The following is an 18,137-nucleotide window of genomic DNA, read 5'->3' on the forward strand; positions in this document are numbered from 1 at the left end:
CAGCATTGTCGATGGGAGCTGACCAGAAGAACTCATCGCAGCCGTCGGCATTGTCTTCGTTTACAATGGCTGTGAGTTCAGCAGTTTGATGTTCGGTTACGCCTATGACCTTATACACCTGATTTGGAGTGGTCCTAACTTTTTAATATACTATTGCCTTTTCTGCAAGGATCGGGGACTTTTGTTGAGACAAACGAGCATACTCCACTGAATTTTCTGAGATTAGATTCTTGTGGTATTCGGGTTCGCTCTTAACAAATTCTGAACAATCAACTATGTCCTCTACAGAAATTTCACTCATATTGTCGTCCTCATTAAGCTCAGATGCATTTTCAACATCAATTTTATTTTCTGAGCTCAAGTTGGCGTTCAATGAGTCAAATTTTTGTATGGTTTCGGTCCTCAGTTTCAGTTTATCATTTTCATCCAAAAGGTTTTTAAGCATGTCCTTATGGTCCTTGGACTTAATGAAAGATTCAATTTTGTCCAGTCCATACATATACGTCGGATTAACTTCCTCAGACGAAATAACACTTTCACAATTATACGCTTCAGCATCAATTTCATCCTCCTTAAACTCAAGTAAGGTTAAAATCATGCGATGAATCTTTTGTCCTATTTCACAGTCCAAATGAAGCTGAGTGATATTAGTATAAAGACGTTTAGCAATCAAACAAAAAACATTTCTCTATTTTAAAAGCTTTAAATTGTCTCTTTGCAAATAAATGTTTTCATCTTTGGTTTTGATTAACTCCGACTCCTTCAGTTCGATCCACATTCTTCGTTCCTCACTCTTCGAAGACACCTTGCTTATTTGGTCAGTTAGGTTAGAATTGGTGACTCGAGTTTGAGTTAAACTACTGTCTAGATGAGAGATTCTTGAATTAACACTTTTTAATTCTTTTTCATATGAGCATTGTGGGACTTTGAATGAAACAAAAATGGATTGTACCTTCTTGATCAATTCATCAAGCTCGTTGAACTGCACGCTGAGCGGTTTTGCTGTGAAGCACAAGTCCTCTCGCTCCTTTGCGTCTCTGTTCCCACTATCTGTGTTGTATCCCCTCATCTGAGACACGTCTGTCACCATCAAGCATTTTCCACCGCTGCCCTCATCTTTCGCCACATAAGCCTTTCCATGAGAAGGCTTCCTCACTTCATCATCTTCAGAGTCAATTGACCAGACCTGCACGCCACCGAACTCATCATCCGCTACCGAACCCTGCACAATTAAAGCATTCATAGAAGGGTTAGCAGTAGATTTCTTCTTCCTGATCTCATCCAGCTTTCTCTGCAACAAAGCTTCTTCATCCTTTTCGTCATCTTTTTCTGTTATTTTCTTGAGGACGCAATCTTTTGCATAGTGGTTCTTTCTTCCACAGTAATAGCAGCTCACTCCCGAATCTCCTTCAGCTTTTAGTTCCTTCTTTGATTCTTCTGCCTTCGGTTCATCTTTGACCTTTTCAGAACTATAACTTCCCTGCCAATTTCTATTCTTATTTGTGGGAAATCTTTTCTTGATGAACCTCTTGGGATTTGACACCATCATAGCATAGTCTTCAGAAGTGAGGTCGCAGTCCTCCAAGTTGAGATCATCTTCTTCCATCACCGCTTTGCTTTTGGACAAAAGAGCCAACGAACCCAAGCTTGAGACCACACTCTTCTCCTGTAACATGATCTTTTCTTGAGATTTCAGGATGCCTACCAGTTTCGCCAAAGAGTAGGATTTAAATTGCTCATGCGCTTTAACAGTGGACACAACAGCTCTCTACTCAGATCTGAGGCCATTCAAAAACGTAACCTTCTGCTCAATAAGCTTCCTTTCAATGTCATGTTTAATCATCTTGCTAAGAAGATGATTGAAGCGATCGAACGTTTGAGTCACGGTCTCTTCGGCCCCCTGCTTGAATTCACCAAACTCAGACAAGAGTAAGGTTTGAATGGAGTGTTCAAGATCTTCGTCCGTAGAATACAATTCTCATAGCCTATCCCATATTTCTTTTGCAGTTGTGCATGAACTCACCAGACTGAAAGTATCGGATTGAAGAGCGAATCTGATTAATCTCAACGCTTTGATATTGCACTGAAATTTATCTTTTTGTCTTGAGCAATATCTTTAACGTCTTTCAAAAGATCATTATACTCCTTCTGAGTTTTAATAATCCTTGAAGTTGCGGAATGAGCGAAAAGTCCAGAAACGATTGCTTCCCAGATGAGGTATCCATTGTCCTCAGATCCTATAACATAGTCTTCAAAGTGATGTGCCCAGACTTCATAATCGTGGGTGTAAAGGATGGGAATCTTCGTTGTTGATCCAATGTTGATCGAAATATTAATTGGATTGGATTGCAACTCGTCCATGCTTGATCGAATAACCTGTTAAAAGATCAGACTTGTAATGTATTAAATTAGGGCAAAACAATAAATATCGAGTTACGTCAATTATGGGATGACGGCTCAATAAATATCAGTAAATGCGGAATAACCCTAATCAAAACCTTTTTCACAGAAAAGAAGTGTATGAATTACACAACCTCCTGCTCTGATACCAATTGATGAGTTAAACAACTAACTTGAAGATCGATTAGATCTTATAACAGGTAAAATAATAAATATGAAAATTGTAAACAACTCAAGTATGGATCGAAGAATGTTGAATGATTAATCAACAATCCTCAGCAGAGCTCGATAAAGAACTTCTACTGTAGAGGATTTAGGGTTTACAAGAACGATGAAGAAATAATCTGTGATCTATCGTAATTGCTATCAATCGTTAACCTAATATGCATGCAAGCATATATATTTATATTAAACCCTATCAGCTCACGGTTGGACAGGCCCAAACCAGAGTAACAAAACGTAGACTATTAACCGAGCCCAATGGATGCAATACATCAAAAAGCTACGCTACCCAACAGGACTGATTAAGACCCTAAGAACTAAACCTTTGGACTGATTTTGACCCAAAACCTGACAAACACCCATGAAAATTGTGCCTCTAGACGTGCGCCCAAAGTACACAGGACGTACACCAACGTACGTTGGTGTGTCTATATCTCTATTTTTTTTTCTTTTATTCTTTAATCTATTAATGTTTTTTTGGTGTTGGTTCTTTTGTGCTTTAATTTTGAAGATTATGGATAGAGGAAATCAAAGAAGAAACCAACCTCCCAAGGAAATAACCGATCACTGCTTTTTACAATTCCCACAATCTTTGAACGAAGAAACTTGTGCTAGATATCAAGAAAAACTTATTTTATTACTCTCCAAAGAAACAAATATTACGCCATCATTCGATTGGAGATTGGAAATCCGAACTGGACTAGATGAACTAATCCGGAATTTTTTGCAATACACCCACTTGGACGCGAGTGGAGTGCCTTTGTTTGTATGTTGTAGTTGGGAAAGATTGTTTAAGATATGTGAACCTGTCTACCGAGAATTTTTGTTGGAGTTTTATGCTACAGTTTCCTATGATCTTAGGTAGACTCCTGATCACAGGACAACCGTTTCTTTTCGACTTGGTGGACTGATTAACGAGTGCAGTGTGATTGAGCTTGTTGTAAGAGTGGGGATTTATACTTTGGATTAGACGAAGAGTGTCCACTTCGAGACATTCCTTGCTAATAGTGTTATGGGACGGCCCGCTGACTATAACGAAAGTACATTTTGGGCTGAGATTACAGGAGGAGTGTATATACCATCAACCGTAAGAGGAAAAATAAGTCGCTCCACCACTTATAGATTATTGCATCGATTGATCTCCATTTCTCTCACATATCACAAGAATAATGAGAGAGTGTCTTCTTCTGCTTTGTTCTTCCTATGGACTGTAACGTCCCAAAATTCAAGACTAAAAATTTCTTCTATAAAACATTACTTAAAACATATTTATCAATCCATAACATAATCAGAGTATTAATTTCCAAAACATATGTTCATTATCAGAGTAAAACATCCCAGACGGCCTAGTTTATGGTGTGTGCCATGCGATCACCCCGAGCTCTTTCCTCCGCTACCAGAAGTACCTGAAACCAAAACTGAAAACCGTAAGCACGAAGCTTAGTGAGTTCCCCAACCTACCAGATACCATGCATAACCATATACTACACATATTGGGCCACGCCCGCTATTCTGGGCCTCGCCCGCTACAACGGCCCCGCCGCTCCAGGCCCCCCTAGCTTTGAGCCCGCTCGGACACAGATGTGTTTCGCTTAGGCCTCGCCTGTCACCGTGCCTCGCCCGCCAACATATACTAACACATAACATATCACAACACATAAACTAAACATATACTACCGGATCCTGCTCTAAAGGCCTTGCCTATCTTGGGCCTTGCCCTTGTCCTGCAACTAATGAGTCATGGAACCCCGTCCACGCTCCTACTGATAGTGAGATACGGGCCCATCCAACACTCACTCTTTCCCTAACCTGGGCCTCGCCCTTACTCTACTACTAATGAGATATGGAACACCGTCCATACTCTGTTGCTGGTGAGATACGGGACCTCGCCCACACTCACCTTCCTACCAGGCACATACATGTATCACACAGACAACAAGTATAACTATCGTGCAAACCATTCCTTGGGCACCCGCCCACTACACTGGACCTCATCCTGATTATCATACTAGCATACTGTACCTAGGGCTAACCCCCGGGTCTTCCTACTCATAACTACATGGGCCAACATTGTGGACGTAGACCCATTCACATAAGGGGAAACTCACCTGCACTTGCTGAACTTGCTGATAACCCCTCAAGTTGCTGCCCAACAACTCCTTGAACTCCTGCTCCACTAGTTCCCCGAGCTACCAATATCAATGCAACACTTAGTCTAACTGTTCCCCGAAAGTCAACTAAGTCAACTCTGGTCAAAGTTAACCTTCCATGTCAACCCTACTCGCCGAGTCTGCCTACTGACTCGCCGAGTTCATATGCTCAGAGTCCTTCCATTCGCGACTCGACTCGCCGAGTCAGTCCATGACTCGTCGAGTCCACCGATTTCCGAGTCCTAACCTGTCCAACTCACCGAGTCCCCACTCAACTCACTGATCCGAGTCTTACTTGAAGGGTTTGGGGTTTAGCGACTTGACTCAGCGAGTCCTAGAACAGACTCTCTGAGTCCAAGGTAATCTTCAACAGACTCGCCGAGTTGTTCTTCCAACTCGCCGAGTTCCTGCCCAACTTCATCCAACTCACCGAGTCCACCCATGTGACTCGCCAAGTTGCTCCAGCTCTTAATCCATTCAATGACTTTTTGAGCCATGCAGGGGCTCCAAATCATAGATCCATACCTCCAAAGCCTATCCCTCACGTAAAGGTGCAAACTTTACGTGTAGCTAAGGAGATCTAGGCCCAAAACACTCTAAACTCGGGTTTAAGACAACCATGCTTCACCTACAACCTCAAGACTGATACTTTATGATTTTCTAGGCCAGAATACACTTAGATCTGAAGTAGCAACTTCATATTTGCGCTCCAACTCGAAATGATTCAAGGACATGGCATAAAAGCCCCAAAACTCATAACCAAGATAGATCTAGATGCAAAGGAGTCCAAGTACTAGTTTATTACCTCCAAATGCTCTGAAATGTATTCCCGGTCTCGGATCTATAGCCCCTTCTCGCACCTCCAAGATCCTTCTTCCTTCTCCAAGCTTTAATGCACTCTTCAAGGCAAGAATTAGCCCAAAAACGGATATGGTAGCTAGGGTTTGGTGTTCTGGGTTAGAGAGGCAGTAAAGGAACCCTAGGGAAAAGAATGAGATGTTTAAATAGGCTCCAAGTCCCGGATTTAGGGTTTTCCTCGTTCAGACCAGACTCACCGAGTCCCCTTTGCCGATTCGTCGAGTCGGTTACTTAATCGATCCCCCGGATCCCACTCCGACTCATCGAGTTCCTCCCTAGACTCGACGAGTTGACCCTTTGACTTAGGGTTTTCTTTCCTTTCTTGGCCTTTCTGATTTTGGGTGTTACATGGATACTTGTTACACCAGGGAGGCACCTGAACCTCCCAATTTCTTTAACTACTTATATGGGGAGGAGGGCCAACGGGATTCAAGAGGATAGCCCAATTTGTGGTGGACACTTCATCACATATTTGGCAAGATCATGTCTATTGTTGATGTGAGAGATCACGAGATCGATGGTGTTTTATGACGCGAGGCAAATGAGTTTGTAGATGTTGGAGTCGATGAGAGTACTTGAGCGTGGTGAGGATGGTATTTTACGAATACGAACAGATGATATGGCTCAAGAGGAGGGAGTAGTTAAGCTAGACCCTAAGAGATAAGGGAGGTGTAGACCTGGTCCACAAGGAGCCCAACAGGGACCACAGCCAGAGATTAATATTGGTTACCTATTTCAGCGTATGGATGTCCTATTTCTAAAGACGGATGACTGTTTTGATTATGTCGAGACTAGGCAGCAGCGGTTTGAGGGGACATTGACTGGATTCTTTTCTTCACATGGGTATCATCATCCAACTCCCTTTCCTCCACTATATGGACAAAGGGGTGACAGAGCATGGCCGTCTGGGATGTAGCATTAGGACGACAATGATGATAAGTGATCGAGTTATCCTTTTTATTTTATTTTTAGTTTGTTTTTGGTTTATTAGACTTAGTTTTATTTTTATTTTGGTGTGTATTTAGTTTGTTAAAATTAGGATGTTTTATTTTTGGTTTATGTAATTTTTTTGACATGCTGATGCTCTTTGATCTTTTAGATTTTTGTAGAACCTTCGCCCTCAGAAAGCTGGCACTAAGTTCAGCCGCTAGGACTGGCTGTTGTTTTATCAAAAAAGAAAAATTTGTGTGAGAGTTTGAAGATGACAATCGAGAGCCATGACTTTCAATAAGTGTGGGGTGAAATTCGATTTCATGAGGGATTATTTTTGAAGAGTGGTGTTTCTAACTATAGATTGATTCCTATGCCATGGAAGAGTTGTTCCCACGCCATGGAGTTTTATTTCAACGCAAAGTAGAAGTATCATCCTGGTTGCCACGATGCTTGAAACTTTCCTATGTCATGGGGGAGTTTTTCATCATGAAAGGAGTCTGTCATTCTAGACTCCACGACGTGGTTAACACTTACCACGTCGTGGCCATGCTGTTATTCGTAATTCAAATTTTTTCTCATTCGACGATACGACGTGGTCGACACTTTCCCATGTCGTGCTCACTATACATTGCATTAGTTTGAAATCCTTTGCACCACATTTCAGAAGTCGATGCTCTTGGTTTTATTTTCCAGCCCATTCAGAAGAAATAATTCCAGTTTCCAGTCTTCCAGCAAATCCATGGAGCAACTTTTAGCAGCCCATTCGATCTCGTCACTACTACCCCATGGGAGTCTGTTCCTTTTTCTGATTTTTTACTGCTTATATGTGCTTAAAAGGTTTTATGCATACAATGAGATCATTGTATGAAATAAGTGTGGGGTAGAGGGTCGAAAAAGGAATTTAAGTTTAAATTGGAAAATTAAAAATTGCTAAATCAAGAAAATTTAAAAATGTATAAACTTGAAAAATGGTTTAATATGAAATCTAGTGATAATTAAAAAACTTAATGCTAGTATTGTATGGGATGATCCGAGGCGATCCTAAATGTTTACCTGAGCCAATATATGTTATAGTGTATTTGTGGTTTCCCATTGCTAGTGAAAAGTCATGAGATATGAACGGTAATCTGGTAGTTTGTACGATATAAAAAGTTTTTCAGCGTGTACCCGAAATCTATCCAGAATAGCTTATGTAGTAATTGCACTTAGACTAATTCCTCTAACCAATAAAGGTTGAAGTTAAGCTCCCTTGCCTAAGTATGTAGGAGTTGAGCGAAAAAAGTGAGCTATGAAACATACACACACACACACACACACAGAGAGAGAGGGAGAAGGAGAGAGAGAGAGAGAGAGAGAGAGAGAGAGAGAGGGAATTGCAAAAGTTGAAAGAATTTTAGAGTTATCAAGTATGAAGATCAAAAGATCAAAAATTCTGAAGAATAAAAGAATTAAAGATGCCAAAAATCAAACAAAAAGGTGTTGAATTCGAAGAAATCAAAGAGCAAATATCAAAGAAGTAATGAATTCAAAGAGTTCCATTGTCGTATCAAAGTTATAATTCTTTCTAGATCATATGTATGTTTAGGAAGCTTAACCAAAAATACCTTGAGGTTAAGAAAGATTTCTGAAGATGGATTCGGAGGGTTGCAAAAATGAGTGTCGTATAAACTAATGGGTGAATGCTCAAAAGGATTGTGAGTATTTAGCGTTTGGAAGTTTTTAGGAATTATAGACACAAATACAAGCATTGCAGTCTTGGGATGATGGTTGGGTTTAAAACGGATTGTTTTATGCGATATTGGTAGATTAAAAATCAGTTTTCCTGGGGGAAAGCAAACGACCAGTGTGGGGTAGTTTGATAATGTCTATTTATAGATTGGTTTTACATACGCCCATCGTAACTTCGGAGTACGCCCAGCATACTGGGATACGTGTTAGAATCCAGATCGCGACTTCTTTCTTAGTACGTCCCGCGTAAACCGACTTACGCCCAACGTACGTAAGTCGGTTCTAAAACTTATAAATTGTAATTTTCGGTCAACCAAAAGAGGGAACTCGATTTTCATAGATCCTTAGTTGACAAGTAACCTTCCTTCTGCCGGCTTGAGAGTATAGAAGGTGGGCAGAGGGCCATTAAGCTGACAGGAGTGAAGATGTGAGGGATTAGAGAGCAGATTCACATCAGAGATCATGTGGTTTGTTGTTCTTACTAGGATTTGCATTCCACTATGATTCCATTATGCGTTACTTTCTGATTTGGGTGTTAAAACCCTTTACTTTGTGTTTATGATTGAATGAATCTTTGAGTTTGTGAATTAATTGCTATTTGGATTGTTTATTCTTATTTACTATATTTTGTCAAGTTTGATTTAAAGATCCATATGTGGTAAAGATTGTTACTTTATTCCCTATTGTTGAATTAATAGAGTTAATATGACCATCTTGACTATGTTAATTTGAATCATAGTCGTCCATGATCATTGGAAATTATGACTAGAGTTGGACCAAAACCTAGGGTTAGGAAATAAAGTGGTGAACTTTAGTGTGTGTGCATTAGTAGATGACTATTCTATGCATGATTTAACTCATATGACCATTAGGGTTAAATAAGATCATTTCATGATAGTTTGTTCACTTGATCAATGAATTAATAGTTGTGTTAAAATCAACGAATTAGTAGTCATGACCATGATGCTAGTCATTTTTGGAATCGGTGAATAACGAATGAATGTCCATTACACTTGAGTAATTAACCTTGAGATGAAATCCACTCTAAACCAAAGTACCTAAAGAAATTTTTCTTCTAGTCAGTTTATTAATATTTGATGTTAAGTTGTTATTTTAGTTTTCTAATTTAATAAAACCCTTCTTATTGCTTTTGTGTGTTTTGTATAACCTATAATCAAACATTCTAAAATTATTTCACCACCCTTCCCTATCATGTGTTCAACACCCTTGCTTATCAAAACTAAACTTTGCTCGATCAAGTTCACTACCTGTAAGGTGTGGTTAGATGCGATAGACTAGGATTTATAAATAAAAAACTAGTGCATTAAATATACACATCAGAGTACAAATAATGGTTTTTCCTTGAGGCCTAGGAAGTACAACCCACACGCGATGACATTCAAACTCATTCAACTCGTCTTGCATATACTACATCCATTCAGCTTCCTTGAGGGTATCAGCAACATTCTTTGGTTCGATCATCGAGACAAAGTTCACAAACATGCAGAAGTTATTGATGACTATGATACGAGGGAGAATCCTAGACCTTACATCTCCACTGATTTGAGATTCAGGATGATCTCAACGAAATCTAAATTAGCACTTTAATTCACATTTGAGTCTTCCTGATTTGAAGAATTGGATGGCTCGGCTTCTTCAAAGATGACATCCTGATCTTTAGAGTCAGAATGAGAATTGATAATTTGATCAATATTAGGAACAACAGGGTCAGTGACATTTTGCAATAACTTAGGAACAGGGTCTAATGGACTGAAAGTGAGCTCACTGAGAATGGAAGAAGGATGATCAATCCGATCATGGATGAATGAATCCTCATCAAACATAACAAGGGCAGTTTCTTCAATAATTTTCCATGAAAGATTGAACACCCTAAAAACCTTGGACACACTAGAGTATTCCAAAAACAATCCTTCCTCAGCATTAGCTTCGAAATTTGAATGTTGATCTCTCTGATTCAGAATATAGTAGACACAACCAAACACATGAAAGTAAGAAATGTTGGGTTTTCTCCCTTTAAGCATGTCATAAGCAGTTTCCCATGATGCTTTACAATGATGGAATAGTTTTGAGTGTAACACGTTTGTGTTGATAGCTTCAACCCAAAAGGATAGAGAAAGACCATCTTCAACAACCATAGTTCGCCCAGGTTCAATGAGAGTCTGATTTTGTCTTTAAACAATGTCATTTTGTTAGGGGGCTTCTAATAACAGAGAAGTTTTGAGAGATTCCTGAGTTTAGGAAAAAGTCTTCTAAGGAGGAAATTTTGAATTCAGTTCCATGATCACTTCGTAATTTCATGACTTAATAGTCATAAAGAACTTCCCATTGCTTAATGAGAAATATGACTTCATCAGCATCATGACTTTTCTTTTTCAAAAACATCACCCATGTAAATCTTGAATACTCATCCAAGATGAAAAGAATGAACTTTTTCCCAGATCTTGACTTAATTGGGACCTATCCAAAAAGGTCCATATATAGGAGATGAAAGGGTTTGGTGATGGAGGAACATGACTTTGGCTTGAAAGATGACTTGCTTTTCTTTCCCTTTTCACATGTTGAACATAGTTTATCTTTAACAAACTGCATTTTAGGAATTCCTTGCACAATCCGATTCCCAGAAATCTTTGATATGTTTTTGAAGTTCAAGTGAGATAGTCTCTTGTGCAACAACCAATTTAGATGAGATTGAGCACGAGAAAAGAAGCAAATTCGAAGAGAGTTGTCAGCAGAAAACATGTCCAGAACATTGATATCATTCTTTCAGTTTACAGTCAGCATAGTGACATTCTTTTGATAAATCACGTTTCCTTCCTTCTTGTTAAAATGAACTTCATAGTCAGCGTCACATAGTATTCTGGTTAAGATGAGATTGTGATGAAGATCTTTGACGTATGACACATTCTTTAATACAACATAATTGCATTTGATAGTGCCATATCCCTTTGTAGCCCCCTTTCCATTGTCTCCGTAACAGTTGGACCATCTTTTCTTACAAAGTCATCCATAAGAGATTTGAACCCTTTCATATGCCTTGAACAACCACTATCTAAGTACTAATTATGTTCTTTACCCTAAAAAACTAAAATATACAATCAATATATATTGACCCATCTCGCAATGGGTCACTTAAGAGAAAATATGATCACAAGCCTCAAGGAGACAATTTAATGAGTTTACCATTTTGATCCATTTATTATTTCGATTCATGATGTTGTTAGCGCGAACAAAGCTTTCTTTAAATGTACACGCATTGACTCTGTGAAAACCATCAACATACCGATAACAAACTCTGGTTCCAGAATTCTTTCTTTTAACATTAGAGCTTTGATTTTTTTAACAACCAAACCTAAAAGATCTTGATCATTTTATTTGAAAACTCTTTCTTTGGTTCTAGACAAAGGAGTGTCATCAATGATGTACTTATATGACACTTTGTCATGGGATGCATAGGGGGTGGAAGGATGATTAGAGGAAGAGAGTTTAGGTTGACCTTCAGTTTCAATGTTGCTAATGGAGCACTGAGGAAACATGCTAAGAATTTCCTTTACATGTGCACTTCTTCGTTGGAGATGGGAAATTTCAGCAAGGTCTTAGTGGAGGGAAAAACATACTCACAGTGAGGAGGTTTCGTGAGAAGGTTCAAGAACAGATAAGAGAAATATACATTTGGTATTACCATTTGATTCATTATTACAATGTGTATCAATTAGAGTTTGATTTATGTAACAAGTATTGAAAAATTTGGTTTCAAAATCTTTCTCGATATTATCAGCATTATATAAAGTTTGTTTATTCTTAAATTTTTTTGATTAAGGTAACATCACCTTCAATATCACCACCAAGATTTTTCTCACACTGATCATGAATTTGATCATTAATAATGCTCATGACAATATAGTGGGAAGATGCCCAATTATTTAAGATACGTTGAATGCTTCGCTCATGATCAATAGCTTTTCTCTTTTTCAGTGTGAAGAAAATTATTGGTCAGTGAGATATAGTTAATTTCATTTTTTTCAATAGAGACAAGGCGTTGTCCAAGAAAGAGAGTTTTTCTTTAAAGTTTTTCAATTCAATTTTGAGAGAAGATTTTTCCTTATTAGAGATAGAAAGAACAAAACGTAAATGATCAAACATGTCATCTTTTTTTTCAACAGAATAGTAGTTAACAAATTTTTTTACTTGATACATTGAGGCTGAGTCCCAGTCCTGAGACTTGGAGTACTTTGCAACTTGAGAGAGGTCATCATCAAAAGTAATGATGTTATCCTTGGTGCTTCAGTATGGGACTCGTTTATTCAAGCCATGAGACACTTACCTTTTGTATCCTCATCATTAGAAAGCTCTTCTTTGTCAAACTCGGTTGATAAAGTGTTCATCATCTCTTGTGCAGTTGATCATATTTGAACCAATCGATAGATATGATATGGAAGAGAATTTCTAATAGTAACCCTTGCATTTACGTCAAGGTTTTGAACTCTTTTATCTTCCTTGTTGTATCCTAGCACCGAATTCTGCTTTAGTCCACTAGAGAATGCATTTTCATTAGAGGAATGATGTATAGAGATGATGTGACCCTTGCTAAATACATCAAGTGTAACACCCAGAATTTTGAAGAACAATTGTAAGGAATGAATCTTATTTTGAGGACTAGACACAGCGTGTTGGAGGAACCAACACGACATGTCTGGTTAAGGAAAAATGTGGTTCTCATTAAGTTCAACACGACATGTTGGAAGCTCGAAAGGAAACCTTAATTTTTAGGATGTTGCACCCTATATAATATCTTTAAGCCCCAAGGGCTGGTCTCCTTACCAGCCTCCATTGACACTAAAACCATAAAATCAATCCCTAAGTCTCTTGGCGGCGTTCTTGAGCTAGTAAGAATTTCTTGGTGCTTATTTTTGGCCTCTGTGAAGGAAGAGGAGATCTTGAAGTTTTCTTACTTGGTGGATTGGCTTTAGATCCAGAATCATCTTCTTTTGGGCAAGATTTCTAAGGTATCAAGTTTTAACCTTGACTTATAGATGTTTAGATCTCCTCATACTGTGCTTTTTTATGCTTTTGGTCCTTTTTGGGTGGATGAGAGATTGAAGTCGTTTTAAGGGCTTTTTATTCCAGATATGAGTTTGTTTTGGTCCCTTTGAGCATAAATTTGCAAGATTTATGAGATTGTTGGTATCATGCATGCATCAAGCCAATTATTAAGTCCCTTTTAAGCTTAAGAGCTTCATTTATACATGCATGAATGTAAAGTTGGCAACTTTACGTGGTTTCTAGCTCAAGGAAGTCAGATCTATGTTTTGGGCTATGTCTTCAAGGATTAAGTGCTTATTAGTTAAGCCCTTGCTCTATCAAGCCTTTTTGGATGGGTTGGAACCTTTTTGGTAATCCCTATGGGTAAAGATGGAAACTTTACCCTTCTAAGTCTCACTATGGTATAGATCTGAGCTTTGGAGCTCTTGGAATCGAAGAGGGTAGCTTAATGTATTAAGTTGTTGGAATTCAGGAAAACACAGTGTACTTGCAAGTCAACACGACGTGTTGGTTTTCCCGATTGTTTAGATGATGGCGTAGCACAGCATGTTGGCTAGTCAACACGGCATGTTTGGTCAACATGGGCTGTTAACTTTGACTAGAAGTTTGACCAGGGTTGACCATAGGTTATTTTGGGCCTTGGGTGTTAATTTGGAATTTAGGCTTTTCGATTGTTTAATTGGGCCATGGCTTTGGGCCAAGTTATGAAGATGGTTAAAATGTCTTTTACCCTATTTTAGACACTTAGTATGAGTCGCATCCGATTATTGATGGATGGTTATCTTATGATAGATAGCGCGGGGATTCTTGCGGGCCAGCAACCATAGATTCTTTTTGTGAGATTCGATAGTGTGAGGTGAGTCTCCTCACTATGTTTAGCGGGTCGAAGGCACCGATGCCGACCGATGATTTGTTATTCTTAGTATGCTTGTTGTTTGGGTGGCTCTTGCATGTGTTATGTGTTTTATGTTTACCCGGCGGGGCCTGATGAGCATATTATATGTTAGTTATTTGTATGTGCTTTATGATTACCGGGTACAACCCGATGTCGGGCGGGGCTCGAAGGCTAGTTTGCTTTGTGATTATGGCATGTGTTGTATGTTTATATGTTAATATGTTTATATGTTTATACCGGGCGGGGCCTGATGACTGACAGGTATGTTTATCAAGCGGGGCTCAATGCGGGGCGGGGTCTGATGCCAGGTGGGACTGATGACGGGTGGGGACCATTATGTGTTTATATGTGCTATTATGTATGGTAAGCGGTATGTTGGGGAACTCACTAAGCTTTGTACTTACAGTTTTCAATTTATGTTTCAGGTACTTCAAATTTTCAAATAGAAGAACCTGGGATGATTGCAGAGCCCATACCCCATGTTTCCGCATTCTGTGAATTACTCTAATTTGATGATGTTTTGATAAATATCGATTAACTTGGTTTTATGGTAGTAATATGTATTAATGATTTATTAATCTAAAAACGAAAATTTTATATCATTATTTTTGGGACATTACATCAAAGCATATGACAGTCCATGATCTTTAGAGAATCCATATCCTTTGATTTCCATGCACCGAAGTTGTGTTCATCAAAAGGAGGAATCTTTCTAACAACAGACGACTTTGAATTATAAGCGGAAGACATGATAAGTTGTATGTATCATAAACCTACTTGGATACCAATTGAAGGTTTGTATCGATCAGATACAATCAAGTTTGAACAATAAAAAACAAACAAATAAGAAATAAAGAGAAGATCACAAAGATACTTACACTACGAAAGAAGGTTCTCACAAAGAGAACGAGGTCACAAATATGGCACGGAGATCTATTAGTGTTTAACCCTAATAGTATATTACATACAATTACAATAATGAAGATTCGACTACTTAGGGGATGTATACTAATCTACGTAAAGGTTTGATCATAATCACTAAGATTACTGATAATAATATATCATATATACACAACGTATAACTACCATATATATATATATATATATATATATATATATATATATATATATATATATATATATATATATATATGTACACACACACACACACATATATATATATATAGATGTTATCGGCTAAGTATGTTCCACTGGTAGAGAGATAGATAGAGAGAGAGAGAGGTTGGCCTAGGAGTATCTATTGCTCAAGCAGACAAAAACGTCAGTGACATAGATCACCAAGATGTTCACGGAGAGAGACATTTTCTTCCCGGAGTATGATTCTTCCGAGCAGGTTCAGATGTCACGTTACTTGAGCATGCTCAAGACGGAGATTAGAGAGTTTGTATCGATGCGATAGTATTGGATCCTAACTGAGTTGAAATTATTTAAACGGAGGAGGGAGATTGAGCTTGGGACACTATCAAAGGAGAAGAGGCAGACCCTAGTTTAGACCCATCCTGCAGCGAAGCGGTTTAAGCGCGCTGATTCCCGATCTAGAGGCTAGAGGGTCCGTACTTGTGGCTAGTGTGGGAAGGTGCACGAGGGTGCATGTAGTTTAGCGACCAGGTGCCACAAATGTGGTGGGGAGGGCCATTATAAGAAAGAGTGTCGTTAGCAACAACAGGCCTCGCCACCGAGTGCTCGAGTTTGTTATCATTATGATCAGGTTTTCCATATGATGGCCAACTATCCATTAATCACTGGTAGGACAGTGCAGGCACTGGCCCCGATGACTCGTCGCATCACAGATGTCCGCCAGGGGAGGGTTGAGGCCCCAAAGGCCATAGGATGTTCTTTTCAGCTGACTGTAGAGGAGGCTAGGGCAGCACCCAACGTTGTTGCTGGTATGTATCCATTTATATTATGTCAAATTATTTTCATGTATGCTTATATTTATGTCTATGCTAGTTACCTTCTTAGTAAAAAAAATTCCTGCTTTAGTAAGTGTGTGTCGGTCCTCTGTATCTTCATTCATCCATAGGATTTTTGGTGTGGCCCTTAAGGATTTGGAGCATCCATTGCTAGTCTCCATTCCCGACGAACACAAGGTTTCCACTTCGGGTCTTTTTGTGGCTATATTTTGGAGATTGTTGGAGTGCCTTACCCGATTGATCTGGTTCCCATTCTTATGAGGGGCATTTGCATAATCATTTATATGGATTGGTTGAGCTGCTTTAGGGATCTTATTGATTGTGAGAGACAGTTAGTGGTAGTTCGTACCCCAAGTGGGGAGACCTAACCATTTACAACAAGGGTACCAGGGTTGGTTCTACTTTTTTTCTTTAGCGAAGGCCAGGAGGCTCATTCAACATGGTTTTTCGGGATATCTTACTTATGTGGTGGATACTTGTGAGGAGCAGAAGTTCTTGATTGTTGATTTTATGATAGTTCATGACTTTCTAGATGTAGTACCGGAGGATTTACCTGGTGTACCTCTGGAGAGATAGGTTGATTTTAGGTTTGATTTGATCCCTGGTGCAGTCCTTATTGCTAAGTCGCCATATCGCCTTTCACCACCTACAATGTCGTATTTTTCCTCTCAGCTTCATGAACCGTTGGGCAAATAACTCATTCGGTTGAGCAGTTCTCCTTAGGGAGCACCGATCTTATTTGTGAAGAAGAAAGATGGTTATCGCTGCACGTGCATTGATTACTGGGAGTTGAATAAGTTGATGGTGAAGAACTGATACCCACTACTAAGGATTGATAACCTCTTCAATCAGCTTCATGGTGCATCTTGGTTTTCCAATATTAATTTGAGGTAAGGGTACCATCAGATGAGGATATAAGAGGAGGATATTAAGAAGACAACCTTTCGGACTTGTTAAGGTAATTATGAGTTCGTGGTGATGCCAATTGGACTCACCAATGCACCGGCAACGTTCATAGACCTGATGAATCAGGTGTGCAGGCCGATGCTTGGTCGGTTAGTTAACGTGTTCATCGGCGATATTTTGGTCTATTCCAACACCAAAGAGCAGCATATGGAGAACCTACAGGAGATTCTCAAGGTTTTGAGGAATGAGAGACTTTATGCTAAGTTCTCCAAGTGTTATTTCTGGTTGTGAGAGGTTCATTTTTTTGGACACCTTGTCAATCAAGACGGGATTTTGGTCGATACGACCAAGATTGAGGCAGTGATGCAGTGGGAGGTCTAGAAGTCTCCATCTAAGATCCAAAAATTCCGTGGGTTAGCAGGGCACTACAAGAAGTTTATTCAGGATTTCTCCCAGATTGCAATTCTTCTTACCTGTTTGATGAAAAAGATTGTTGATTTTCGTTCGGAGCCTAAGTAATAGGCAGTGTTCGTGACTCTAAGACAGAAGCTATGTGAGGCTTCAGTATTGACCCTTCCAAAGGGTGTTGAGGATTTTGTGGTTTATTATAATGCTTCCATCATGGGTATGGGGGCGGTGCTCATGCAGCGGGGTAGAGTGATTACTTATGCTTCCATGCAGCTAAAGCCTCATGAGGATAATCATCCTACTTATGATCTGGAGTTGGGGACGGTAGTTTTTGCCCTCAACATTTGGAGGCATTACCATTATGGAGTCCATTGTACCATCTACATGGATCATAAGAGTTTGAGGTATCTAATGGATCAGCCCAATTTGAACATGAGGCAACGGAGATGGCTCAATTTGGTAAAGGATTACAGCTGCGAGATTTTGTACCACTCGGGAAAGGCCAATGTGGTGGCCAATGTGTTGAGTCGCAAGGTGGTTAGTGCTCCTATCGGAGATCTGCTTTTGAGAATGACTATCTCTTTACCACTTTTGGATTTGATCAGAGAGGCACAGGTCGAGGGAATCAAGTAAGAGAATCGA

General features: G+C 39.3%; 1 protein-coding gene across 1 annotated transcript; it reads right to left on the minus strand.

Annotated features, from left to right (window-relative positions):
• Positions 1 to 9,895: 9,895 nt before the first annotated feature.
• Positions 9,896 to 10,447, minus strand: LOC111914821 (uncharacterized). Its single transcript, XM_023910528.1, has one exon. It carries the CDS (start codon positions 10,445 to 10,447, stop codon positions 9,896 to 9,898), a length of 552 nt encoding a protein of 183 aa, XP_023766296.1.
• Positions 10,448 to 18,137: the final 7,690 nt, after the last annotated feature.

Source organism: Lactuca sativa, chromosome 3 (genome assembly GCF_002870075.4).
Source record: "Lactuca sativa cultivar Salinas chromosome 3, Lsat_Salinas_v11, whole genome shotgun sequence".
In the NCBI taxonomy this organism is placed as follows: Eukaryota; Viridiplantae; Streptophyta; class Magnoliopsida; order Asterales; family Asteraceae; genus Lactuca; species Lactuca sativa.

Excerpts from the sequence above, each read along its gene's own strand:
- LOC111914821 (XM_023910528.1), bottom strand. The coding sequence starts at position 10,447 with ATGGTTGTTGAAGATGGTCTTTCTCTATCCTTTTGGGTTGAAGCTATC.